The sequence below is a fragment of the Musca autumnalis genome, unplaced genomic scaffold (assembly GCF_047663935.1).
Source record: "Musca autumnalis isolate F117 unplaced genomic scaffold, ASM4766393v1 scaffold_4, whole genome shotgun sequence".
Classification (NCBI taxonomy): domain Eukaryota; kingdom Metazoa; phylum Arthropoda; class Insecta; order Diptera; family Muscidae; genus Musca; species Musca autumnalis.
This window is the reverse complement of record NW_027411977.1, coordinates 124,989,025-125,001,422: the sequence shown is the minus strand read 5'-3', so window position 1 is coordinate 125,001,422 and position 12,398 is coordinate 124,989,025. Positions and strand designations below refer to the sequence as shown.

Genomic DNA, 12,398 nt, shown 5'->3' with positions numbered 1-12,398 from the left:
CAAATAAATGAACATTTTTTGACTTTATTTCCAATTTTTTAATTGTTTAATCTAGAGAATCGTTTTTGTACTATTAAAGAATACAATTAAGTTTTTAAATCAGAAAAAATGATAAGAAAATGCAGCAAAATACAATTTGAAATATTTAAGAGAAATTGTATCCAATTCTCTCTCTCTCGCTCTACGGGCATTTCAAAATTTCTAAAAATTCTCTTCGACCCTCTGGACTTATCGCAGTGTACATAACATTGAAGATAAGAAAGTAGTAATGCTTTCGAATATAGAAAGTGAACGTGTAAACAAATAGTTGTTCATTGGGCATTGTTTTCTTGGCATAGTTGTGTCAATACATTAAAAGGGTCATTCTGATATGGTAAATATATTTTTTTATTGCATTTATTGCATTTATTCGACTTAATTTTTTTTTTCTTTTTTGTAGTGCGAAGAAGTTCGAATACCTACTAAACTTGGTTGCATTGCTGGCTGTTGGTATGGCAATCGTAATGAACGTCCTATTGTTGCCCTTCACGGTTGGCAGGATAATGCTGGGAGTTTTGCACTTTTGGCGCCCAAACTTAGTCATTATATACCCGTCTTGGCCATAGATTTTCCGGGCCATGGAAAATCCAGTCACCATCCACCTGGATTATTATACCACACACTGGACTTTGTTCGCGCCATAAGACAGATTATGCGGTACTTTAGGTGGACAAAAATCTCGCTGATGGGCCATTCAATGGGTGCGGCAATGGGATTTCATTTTTCTTCAGTTTTTCCACATCTAGTGGATGTATTGATCAGCATCGATATCTTACACACACGTTATCACTCTCTTGAGGCACAAATTTCATTCTATCGATATTCAATAGACAAATTTCTTGTTGAGACTGAACGCAAGCTGAAGGCAGACAATCGCAAACAACCACTGTATACATTTGAACGTTTGCAAGAAGTTTTACATGAAGCATCTGAAAGATCCATAGATATTGACAAGACGAAATATATTTTGAAGCGAAACACCACAAAGTGTGCCGATAAGGAGTTGTACTATTTCTCACGTGATAGCTCAACAAAATTACTTCAAGAACGCGGAACCGAGCCTGGGCTTTGTATAGCTATGGCTAAGCAAATGCAGCAAATCAAATGGTTGGCAATAAAAGGAGGTGCTTCCTATCACATTGATGAAGAATCCCCGGTTACTAAGACAATAAAGGAGTGGCATGAAAAAAATAATCCAAATTTTGCATTTCACGTTTTACCTGGTCTTAAACATCATTGCCATTTGACTAATGCCGACGAAGTTGCTGAATATATTTTACCGTTTTTACAAAAGCATAGACCGCCGGAGCAAGTGGAACCGACATTCACGGACTGTAAATTGTAAATAAAAAAAGAACAATTATTAATTATTACCGAAAAAGATATTATTAAATTGTAGGTGTTGGACATTGTTAGTGTGATACCTGTGAATAAGTTTTCAAATAAAAACTATTCTGAATATATAGTTGCAGTGTTTCTAATTTCATTAAATGGATGTGCCCAGAAAAAAAAACATTACCAAATAATGCACAGTGGATCCACCCATTGGCAAAAAAAAAAAAAAAATAATGTCAAAATTTTTATACAACATCTGGCAACTCAGACAGCTATGATATGGACCTTTTTAAAAATATATTAGTTTTTGTTTCATTCGAACGCGATCTTCTTAAGAATAGCTTCAAAAGTCGGAACATTTGACTAATATTTTTTGTTGTGAGTACAACCTATATTTTAAGTGCAAGTAAATATATTCAAGATATCGCGAAACTAATACGTATAGCAAAATATTATAGTGGATTTTGAAAGGGGAGGTAATAGCTTAATTTTCATTAAAAATAGTGTTTTAGCGTGTTTTGGAATTCTAGTTAGCTGCATATTTTCTTAGTGCATTTTGTGCCTATTCGATTATATACTTAAAGTTGACATAAGGTTTTAATCATGATGCCCACCAGTGCCCACCTCGGGAATAAGTTTCCAAAGTAGGTCATGGGTTAAAGATTATTCAGTATTAAAATCAGCTGCCATCTAGTGCCAGACTATAAATGTTGGGTCGCTGACTAAAGCTGCCCTAGAAAAGGGTTTTTATGGATATATTAGCGTATAACTCTGTTATCTGACCACGTACATAAACATAATTGGCATCAGTGGCAAGAGGAAGAAATCTTCTTCCAAATATATCTTACGTTGGTGGTAAGTGCCTTCCAGGAAGAACGCTATAAGATTTATATTAAACATTTGACCAATTTTCAGACAAAAATGTAGATTTTTTTAATCCGCTAAATTGGTTGAATTTTATGTTGTTTTGGAGATTGTTTTGTTTCCCCAAGCCTACTTTTGCTTCACAAGATAATCGGGACCTTCGTTCATGTAATTTTATATTAACAGCATAAAACAATTCTTACCGTATACCCCCTCCAGAGGGGAAAGGGGGCAGAATGTTACGCTATTGGTTTCTTAAAACACTCTTCGCAGCAGCGCAAAGCTGTAACCGGCGCATTGGCTTGATTTTTACACTCTAAATATTTTTGGCCACTTTCTCCATACAAGTGGATCCACTGTGTAATGTGTTTTTAAAATATTTTTTGGAAGTCGTAACTACTTACAAAACACCCTACTAACCCATTATTTTAACAAGGGCATGCCTCACTGATTAGCTAGTTATTCTATAACTACTAAAATAACTATTCTATGGCCAATATAAGTTGAACAAGTAACAAACGTTAAATTCAGCCGGGACGAACTTCTCATACCCTCCACCATAAAATAGTCTTAATTAAAATGGAATAATTAGTTTCCTTTCACAATTTTACGTGGAAACATTTTTCGACCATGGATACACCAAATGCGTAAATTATCTAATTTATTCAAAAAAATATGTTCAGTCAGGTAAAAGGTACCACCATTATTACTTTTGGTTAAAAAGTTTTATAACTGCAGGGAACCTCAAATGTCAAATTACGGGTAGTTCCGTCAAACAGCTAAGACCCTCAAAATATACCAAAACAATGATCTATGTTGACGATTTTAAGTGAAGAAGTTTCGTTACCACTGAAAATTCAAAACTCAAATTACAGCTAGATCGATTTTTGGTGGAGAAGTTTCGTGACCACAGAGAATCTTAAATGTCAAATTACAGCTAGTTCGGTTAACAATTGTGGGTGCCACCGTGGTGCAATGGTATACACACCCGCCTTGCACGCAGAAGGTCGGTGGTTCGATTCCCCGGTCAGGCAACATCAAACATTTTTCAACGGTGGCAAAATACCCCTCAGTAATGTTGGCGACATTTCCTGAGTATTTCAGCCTTGAAAAACTTCTCCACAAGTGGTGTCTTAAGACACGCCGTTCGGACTCGGCGATAAACAGTAGGTCCCATATCATTGAGCTAAATACGAATCGGGGTACAACAATGTTTTTTTTCGGTTAACAATTGTAGCTAAAATCTTCAAAATACTGAAAATTGGGAGAAACCGTTATATGGGGCTATACCAAAACATGAACATATAGAAAATTTTTGGTGGAGGAGTTTCGTGGCCACTGAAAACCTCAAATGTCAAATTACAGCTAGTTCCGTGATAAATTTTAGTTAAAATTCTCAAAATACCGAAAATCGAAAGGTTATATGGGGGCTATACCAACACATGGACCTATGTTGACAATTGTTGGTGGAGATGTTTCGTGGCCACCGAGAACCTTAAATGTCAAATTGCAGATAGTTCGGTTAAAAATTGTAGCTAAAATCCTCGAAATATAGCCCGTTATATGGGGGGCTATACAAAACATGGACCTATGTTGGCGAATTTTTGTTAAAAAGTTTCATGACCACTGAGAACCTCAAAAGTCAAATTACAACTAGTTTGATTAAAATTTTAGCTAAACTCCTCAAAATACTGAAACTCGGGAGGTACCGTTATATGGGGACTATACCAAAACATGGCCCTATATTGACGATTTTTTGAGGATATGTTTTGTAGCCACTGTCAAATTACAGGCAGTACGATTAAAAATTGTAGCTAAAATTTGCAAAATACCGAAATTCGGGAGCTACCGCTATATGGGGGATATACCGAAACATGGACCAATGTTCGCGATTTTTGATGGAAAAGTTTCGCGACTACTGAGAACCTCAAATCTCTATTTGCAGCTTGTTCGGTTAAAAATTGTATCTGAAATGATCAAAATACCGAAAATTGGGAGGTACCGTTATATGGGGCCTATAAATAAAGCATGGACAAATGTTGATTATTTTTCGTGAAAAAGTTTCGTGGCTACTGAGAAACTCAAATGCAGCTTGTTCAGTTAAAAATTGTAGCTAAAATTTTCAAAATACCGAAAATCGGAAGGTACCGTTATATGGAAGCTATACCAAAACATGGACCTATGCGTTACAAACGGTAAAACAAGCTTACTATACCCTCCATACTATGGTGAAGGGTATAAAAATAAGCTAAAAAAACATATGTTCTATTTTTATAGCATTTGAGGTCGATTTTGTTTTCAATTCCATCACACCTCAAGTTTTTACTTTGTTTTGCTCTCTGCTGTATTTGATCATGCGAACTTCTGCTTTGTAGCCAAACACACTAACAGTGTGTAGCCACGCGTATGGACATTAAGGGTTGTTTAAACGCTTACATGTGCACCACCAACTATTCCCTATTTTGTTAATTGGTAGTCATTACTTAATTTTAAAATTTTTTAAAAATAGCCCATTATTTTTCAGCTTACATGTAATACAGAAAGTATATTGTTTACATTACTTTGTAATGGGTTGCATAATAAAACAGTTGAATGATACGGAGGTACTAAAATAAGTAGCATTTCATTCTAAATTTTCGTTTATTTAGAAATTCGTTCTTATGTTCGAAAAGTACAAAACGTACTACATGGTAATAAATTTGATGCAATTTGGATTTGGGTGAACTGATGGAGCTGGAATCTCGAAATTCGGAATAAGGGTTACTGTTGTATCGTAGGGTTGAGATATAGAGGTGGTGTTGCAAATGTATAAGAAAAATTATAAATGGTTCTAAATTTGGTAGAAATTCGATTTGGAAGAACGAAAGAACGAATCTTGAAAATGGATGAAGATTATGTGTATTGTACTAAATGTGGTAGAGTTTGGATTAGGAATAGGGTGGTCGGATAGTGTTAGAATACTGAAATTTTTGTTTTGACACAAAGATTTTTGTTTTAAGATTACTGTTTGGAAAGTACTAAATGGTAAATACTTACTTACTTAGCTGGCCCATTACTGAACATTTGTTCTATAAGCCGAACTAAGAAAAGATCTCCAATTCTCTCTATTTGTTGCTTCGCTTTTTGGAATACCGCGCCTTTTCATCTCATCATCCACTTGTTTGCGCCATATATTCCTTGGCCTGCCAATTCTGCGTGCACCGCCAAGCGGTCCGTGTTTATACACCTTTTTAGCGGGGTCATCATCGCTCATTCTTATGATATGGCATAGCCAACGCAATCTCTGCATCTCGATACGTTTAACAATATTGATGTCGTTGTACAGCAGATACAGCTCGTGGTTCATGCGACGTCGATATTCACCGTCAACGCAGATTGTTCCGTAGATCTTTCGAAGAATTTTTCTCTCAAACACACCAAGCACTGTCATGTCTGCTTGCGCAAGTACCCAGGCTTCGGAGCCATACCTCAGCACGGGTAGTATCAGTGTTTTGTAGAGCGTTATTTTTGTTTGACGAGATGTGGCTTTGTTTTTGAACTGCTTACGTAAACCAAAGTAGCATCTGTTGGCCAATATAATTCTTCTTTTTAATTCACAACTGATGGCGTTTGTTGTGTTTACGGAGGTGCCGAGGTAGACGAAGTCTTTAACTACCTCAATATCATAGGAACCAACTTCCACAGTCGGTCCGAGCTCAATTGACGCATTGCGCGTCGACAACATCAACTTGGTCTTCTCACCGTTTACCGCCAGACCCACTTTAGCAGATTCTCCTTCGACCTTCATAAAGGTATCAGTAAATTCTTTTACTGATCGGCCTATGATGTCTATATCATCAGCATAAGCAAGTAACATGTGACTATTGGTGTAGATTGTGCCACTTCTTTTGACGTTTGCCTCTCGTATAACCTTTTCCAGCAGGATGTTAAAGAGATCACACGAAAGGCTGTCTCCTTGTCTGAAACCTCTTTTGGTACCAAACTCTTCGGAGAGGTTCTTTCCTATTTTAACTGAGCACCTCGTGTCAGTTAAATTCATTTTGCAAAGACGGATGAGCTTTGCGGGGATACCAAATTCAGACATGGCTTGGAATACCTTTGAACGCAGCGGGCTGTCAAAGGCTGCTTTATAATCGACAAAAAGGTGGTAGGTGTCGATCTGCATCTCTTGGGTCTTCTCCAGGATTTGCCGCAGGGTAAATACCTGGTCAATGGTGGACTTGCCAGGTCTAAAGCCGCATTGGTATGGTCCAATTATCTCGTTGACCATAGGCTTTAGTCGTTCGCACAACTAAATGGTAAATGGAATTCCGAAAATTGGTATTAAAGTCGCTGCTGGTGAGTAGGGTTGAGATATGGATGTGGTTGCGAAAAACGTACCATATGTAAACGAAAAGTACTAAGTGTTAGCGTACAGCGCTGGCATATGAAGGTGGTTTAGGAAATACGTACAATGAATATACCAAAAATTTCGAGTTGTTCTAAATTAGGTATTGGGTGCTGGAGTTCTAAAATTGAGTCTTAGAGTCACGGTTGATGTGTTTGAAACAGAATTTTGTGCAATTTTTTATTGCGAAAAGGGAATTGCTTAGCTGCAATTTTGATTCCATTTTAGGAGGAGATTTCGGAAATTTGCTGTTATGTGTATGAAAAATACTAAATCGTACTATAATACTTGGTTTTGGGTGGGCAGTTAAATGAGAATCGCCGTTGGTATATTGGGTTGATATAAGGATATATTTATGGGTTTGGTACCATTTTCTATAATCGATAAGTACGTTTGAAATGTATACAAATTCGGAAATTTGGTGAACGCATTTTGTTTGTATTGGAAATATGTACCTACTGTAATGCTACGAAAGGTACTAAATGGTAATAAATTTGGTGTTGGGTGTAGAATTAAACCTGGAATTGTAAACGTTGGAATTATACAATTAGGGTATTAAAAGTTCTAAGCGGTAATGTTAAATAAGTGTTTTTGAAGTACTTAATAGTACTACATAGTACAGGTCGCAGTTATTATCCTAATTGGGGGGAAGCTTGAAAATAGTCATTTTTTGTCCAAGGACGAACGCTATTACTTTTGGTGATATATTGGGTATATGTAGCACCCCACCGACGTATTGGAAGATGTGGCACAAAAGTAAAAATTTTGTCTCTGAATACACTGAAAGAAAATTACGTTGTATCAATGAAGTTTTTTATTGATTTTGAACCAACTTAAGACTTCATTGTATTAATGAAGAAGTTTCATTGAGTTTCATAAAATAAATTTCATTTTTTCATTATTTTTTCATGTGAAAGTTTCATAGCAATAAGAACTTTATTGAATTAATAATGAATAATGAAGAAACTTTTTCTTGTTATTTGATGAAACTCTACGTTGGTTGAAAATTAATGAAACATTTTTCTTTCGTTGCAACTAGTTAAAAAAATTGGACATCCGGGCCGGGTACCTAAAATTTGTTAGGATTCGAATTTTTCATAATTGCGGCCGTTAGAGAATTTTCTTGGAACTGCACCCTTGGTCCCATACACCTTACTATGGAAACAAAGATCGCTAGGTTGGCACGGGTTAACGCTAATCGATCGCCTTATAAAATAATACTCACTACAAAAATACTCATTACAAAACACGATACTAATTGTTTTTTTTAACAAGGACATTGGTTTAGTATTTAATATTTTTTAGTATTGAAAATGGGCCATATCGATCCACGTTTTGATATAGCCCCTGTTTAATTTAAAAATCAAACTTTTGTTTTGTGTTCGTTTTACTAATTTTCATAAATTTGCATACGTTAGAATTTCTTTGCTACTTTGAAGTACAACTTTGCGCTTACAGCACAAAGCAGTACTGTCAAACTTCTAACGAGTAACTAATGCATTGAGCGCCACTTTACAACACCTACGCTTTCGTTGTTGACACTTGTTAATTCGTTCTTGAATTTCGCCAAAGCAACAGCTTTTACAAAGGTAAATATTATCTACGATAATATTATAACCCAAATCCCTCAATAAAACCAATATTATTTTGAATTATTTACTGCCAAAAAAATTTGTGTTTTATTTCTCTTTTTTTCATATTTATTTGCTACGCAAACATTTGGTCCTGAGCGAACCGGATAAACAATTGTTTACGACAATTATAAAGGTTTTTCTCTTCTTCTATTTCCATAGAAGCAAGCCAACCACAACACATCCATCACCTCATTAATTCACCCTCATTTCCCTCATAATAATCATTAAAAAATCAAGGTACGTATCTCTATTTAAGAGTGCATTCGCGAGTGTTTCAATTTGTTTACTTTTTTCGGAAAAATAATTGCAAACAAAAGACATAACCTACGGTCGTCTTACAATACGCGGCTTGTTGTTGTTGTTTTCATTCTCCCGTCAAACCTACTCGTCGCATGCAAAGTGATATTCCTTAAGAGATATTGCAAAACAAATAAAAATAAAACAAGTGAGAACAGTGAAAAAGTGCCTAATTATCGTTTCAGTGGTTATTAATATTTTTTTATTTTATCCACATACAAAAAGCCTACATAGTGTTTTACAACAAAAAATAAAGGCTAAAGAATAAAAAGAAATTAGAAAAATACAAAAACAAAATATACAGGCACTCAGTGAACCACATAACCACATTGACTGCATTAGCCAGTACTGTTGTTGTTGTTAATGTTGGATGGTCTTCTCACTGTTCCCACATCAAACCTTTGTATGCACACGAATAGGGTTACCCAAGTGCGTGATAAATTTTTGTAATAATTTTTTGTCGAAAATAAATTAAATTTTTTTTTTGGAAAATATTTTCGGGTATTTTTACGAATACGTACGCGGATAAAAAATTGTTGGAAATTCGGGGCGTACTGTACAGTCGGTCCTCGATAAATACGAATATATATTATATTATTTTTTATTACGTAAATTATAATTTATATATTTCGAATTTTGATTTTTTATTGAATTTTAAAATTTTGGGAAAAAATTTAATACAGTTAACATTTTGTGGTCGTGTGCATCTTACAGTCCGTGCACACTACATTGTTGAATTAGTGTTTTTTGGTGAATTTTTTGAATTTTCTCAAAATAATTTCGGTTTTTTGAAAAAGTTTTGAATTTTTGGAAATTTTTTGGTATTTTCAATTAGTGATTGTATGTTCCGCATACACTGAGAGAAAATTATTGCTTTTTCACACACTGAAAAAAGTGAATTTTTGATTTTTTTCTACTTTTCTCTCAAATTGGTGTAGTTTTCGCTACATTTTAAAGAAAAGTTTCTTCCACTTCATATTTACCGTGCAGTTTATTGGTTTTTTGCTGCTTAATAAATATTTTGTTGGTTTTTGAATAGAGTTTTTTCCAATTCTTCTTTCTTTGAGATACAAATCACATTGATTTTTGGGTTTTAATCTTTATTTCAAGTTTATTTTTTCGCAAGCTTGTCTCAGTAACAGTTTTTTGGGTCAATTATCGAATTTTCAACAAATTTCCGTTGGAAATTTATTGCATACTTGTGGTTTAGTCTTTGATTTGGTTTTAAAAGTCAATTAACCCATCAAAATGCCTTTGAGTTCTCTTCAATCCTTTATCAGAGCTACTGATTCTCTGGTACAGTTCGTTATAAACTTTGAAACTCTTCCAGATGAAGAGCTTGACACGTATTCCTTGGAAATTCATGGGGATGAAGCTAAGGTACTTTGGAATAAGGTTAAAGATCTCTTTGACAACTGCCTAGATGAGATTCAGTCAAGTGACCAGCCTTCGGCTAATGAACTCACGTCCCTTAATAGCAAGTATGATGTTGCATTTAAGTCCTATGTTAGGATATTATCAGCTGTAAATAGGAAAATAGACAAATTTCGTCCTTCAACGAAGAATCAAACTCCAGCTAGGGTATCTAATCAAGCAAGCACTCCACGTGCAGCACAGCCTCTAGAAGAAGACATTGCTTCTGGTCTGAACGTTTCACGTCAAAGTGGTATATTTGGTGAAGGTTCTTTTGTTTCCAACGCCGAGAGTTGTCTACACAGTATTAATCTTCCGCCATGTGACATCGATGTATTTAATGGTGACATTCTTACTTGGCCAACATTCAGGGATTTCTTTTCAGCTATTTATATTGATAATTCTCGCCTGAGTGATATTGAAAAATTGTGTCATCTGCTCAAGAAAACGAGTGGCGATGCACGAGATATTGTGTCAAAATTCCCTCTCACTCATAGAAGTTTTAGTTTAGCTTGGAAATCTTTAAAAGAAACCTATGATAATGTTCGCATTCTGGTTAACAACCAACTCAAGGTTCTTTTTGATCTTCCAGTTCTTGACAATGAAACGAGCGCTGGTTTGAAAGGTCTACAACGAGGTATAAATGGGTGCATTTCTGCCATGGCAATTTATGAAGTTGCTACTGAAAATTGGGACCCAATATTAGTTTTTCTTTGTCTGCAACGGCTTCCCAAAATTACAGTTACGCTGTGGGAACAAAGCATAAAAGATAAATCTGCGTTGTCTTCATGGAAAGATTTGGATCTCTTTCTAACCGAAAGAATTCAAACTCTTACTTGTCTTAGGGATATAAAAGGAATCGATTCCAACAAACGATCAGAGCAGAAGAAAGTTAGGACCCATTTTACGAATGCGGCCCCATCGAAATCTTCACAATCCTCTGGTGAAAAGTGTTGTATACTGTGTCCCAGGCAATTCCATCATTTAAGATTATGTCCAGAATTTAGAAAGCGCTCTTCAGCCGACCGTTTCTCACTAGCAAAACGACACAAGCTTTGCATTAATTGTCTTTCTCGAGGTCATGACGTTAGGAATTGTACTAGCTCCCACAGTTGTTCAAGGTGCAACAAACGTCATCATACTTTACTCCATCATGATACGGTACAAAATAACAGTTCTAATAATAGAACGACGACGTCGCAACCCCCATTGCAATCAGAATTTGTTCCAACCAATTCCCAATCCAATCAAACTAACCCAAATATCGCTACAACGTCATCAGGTCAGATTTCGAGCTCCAATAGGCAAGTATTCCATACTTCGCAAAACAGGACAGTTCTATTGGGCACAGCTATGGTGAACCTTGTTCACCGGGGTATTACGTATCCAGCTCGGGCTCTAATAGATCCTGCTTCTGAAGCGTCATTTATAACCGAAAGGTTACAACAGCGTCTTGGTATAGCCACATCCTCCACTCAAGCTACAATATCAGGAGTAAATCAGGCTGTTTCGATAATGTCACGAAAATCATGTTCCTTATGTGTAGGTTCCCCTGTAGATACTACGATCTTTATGGAAATGACAGCCTTAGTAGTTCCCACTATCTCAGGCAATCTTCCGTCCTTCTCCATTAGCAAAGAACTTGCATCTAGAATGCCAAATTTACGTTTGGCAGATAGAAATCTATTTGACTGTCGTCCAGTAGACATGTTAATAGGAGCAGATCTGTATCCGAAAATACTTCTTCAGGGGATACAGTCTAATATACTAGGGTCTTTAGTCGCACAGAAAACCGTTTTCGGCTGGATTATTACAGGTCCAGTCCCCAACAATAACATTTCTTCTTCTAGTAACGTCACTACCTTTTCAACAAATGTGAAATATTCCCACGAAGAGAAGCTCAACGAGACTCTACTTCGTTTCTGGGAACTAGAAGAAGTCCCAAAGCGCAAATTATTGTCTCCTTCAGACCAATTTTGTGAGGATAATTTCAAACGAACCACTCATAGGGATTCTAATGGAAGATACGTCGTATCACTTCCCATTAAACATGAATTCATAGGCCAACTAGATCTCGGACAATCTAGGACGAATTATCTACGACAATTTCTTCGTAATGAGGCATCACTCCTTAGAAGACCAGAAGTTAAGGAAATTTACGATGGAGTGGTTCGTGAATATTTAGAGTTAGATCATATGAGGCCAGTTTCGACAACGTCGACAAACTCTTCGGTTTGTTATCTGCCTCATCACCCCGTTATCAACCCCGATAAACAAACAACCAAATTAAGGGTGGTTTTTAACGCATCTAACAAAACATCTAATGGGAAAAGCCTCAACGACATTCTTTACGTCGGTCCGACTTTACAACTGGACTTGGTCCTCCTCATAATTCGATGGAGATTATATAAATATGTTTTTAATTGTGA

General features: G+C 36.0%; 1 protein-coding gene across 1 annotated transcript; it reads left to right on the top strand.

Annotated features, from left to right (window-relative positions):
* The first annotated feature begins 296 nt into the window (after positions 1–296).
* Positions 297–1,384, top strand: LOC141403063 (probable serine hydrolase). Its single transcript, XM_073985227.1, has 2 exons — positions 297–373; positions 440–1,384. Exons 1-2 carry the CDS (start codon positions 371–373, stop codon positions 1,382–1,384), a joined length of 948 nt encoding a protein of 315 aa, XP_073841328.1. The 5' UTR covers positions 297–370.
* Positions 1,385–12,398: the final 11,014 nt, after the last annotated feature.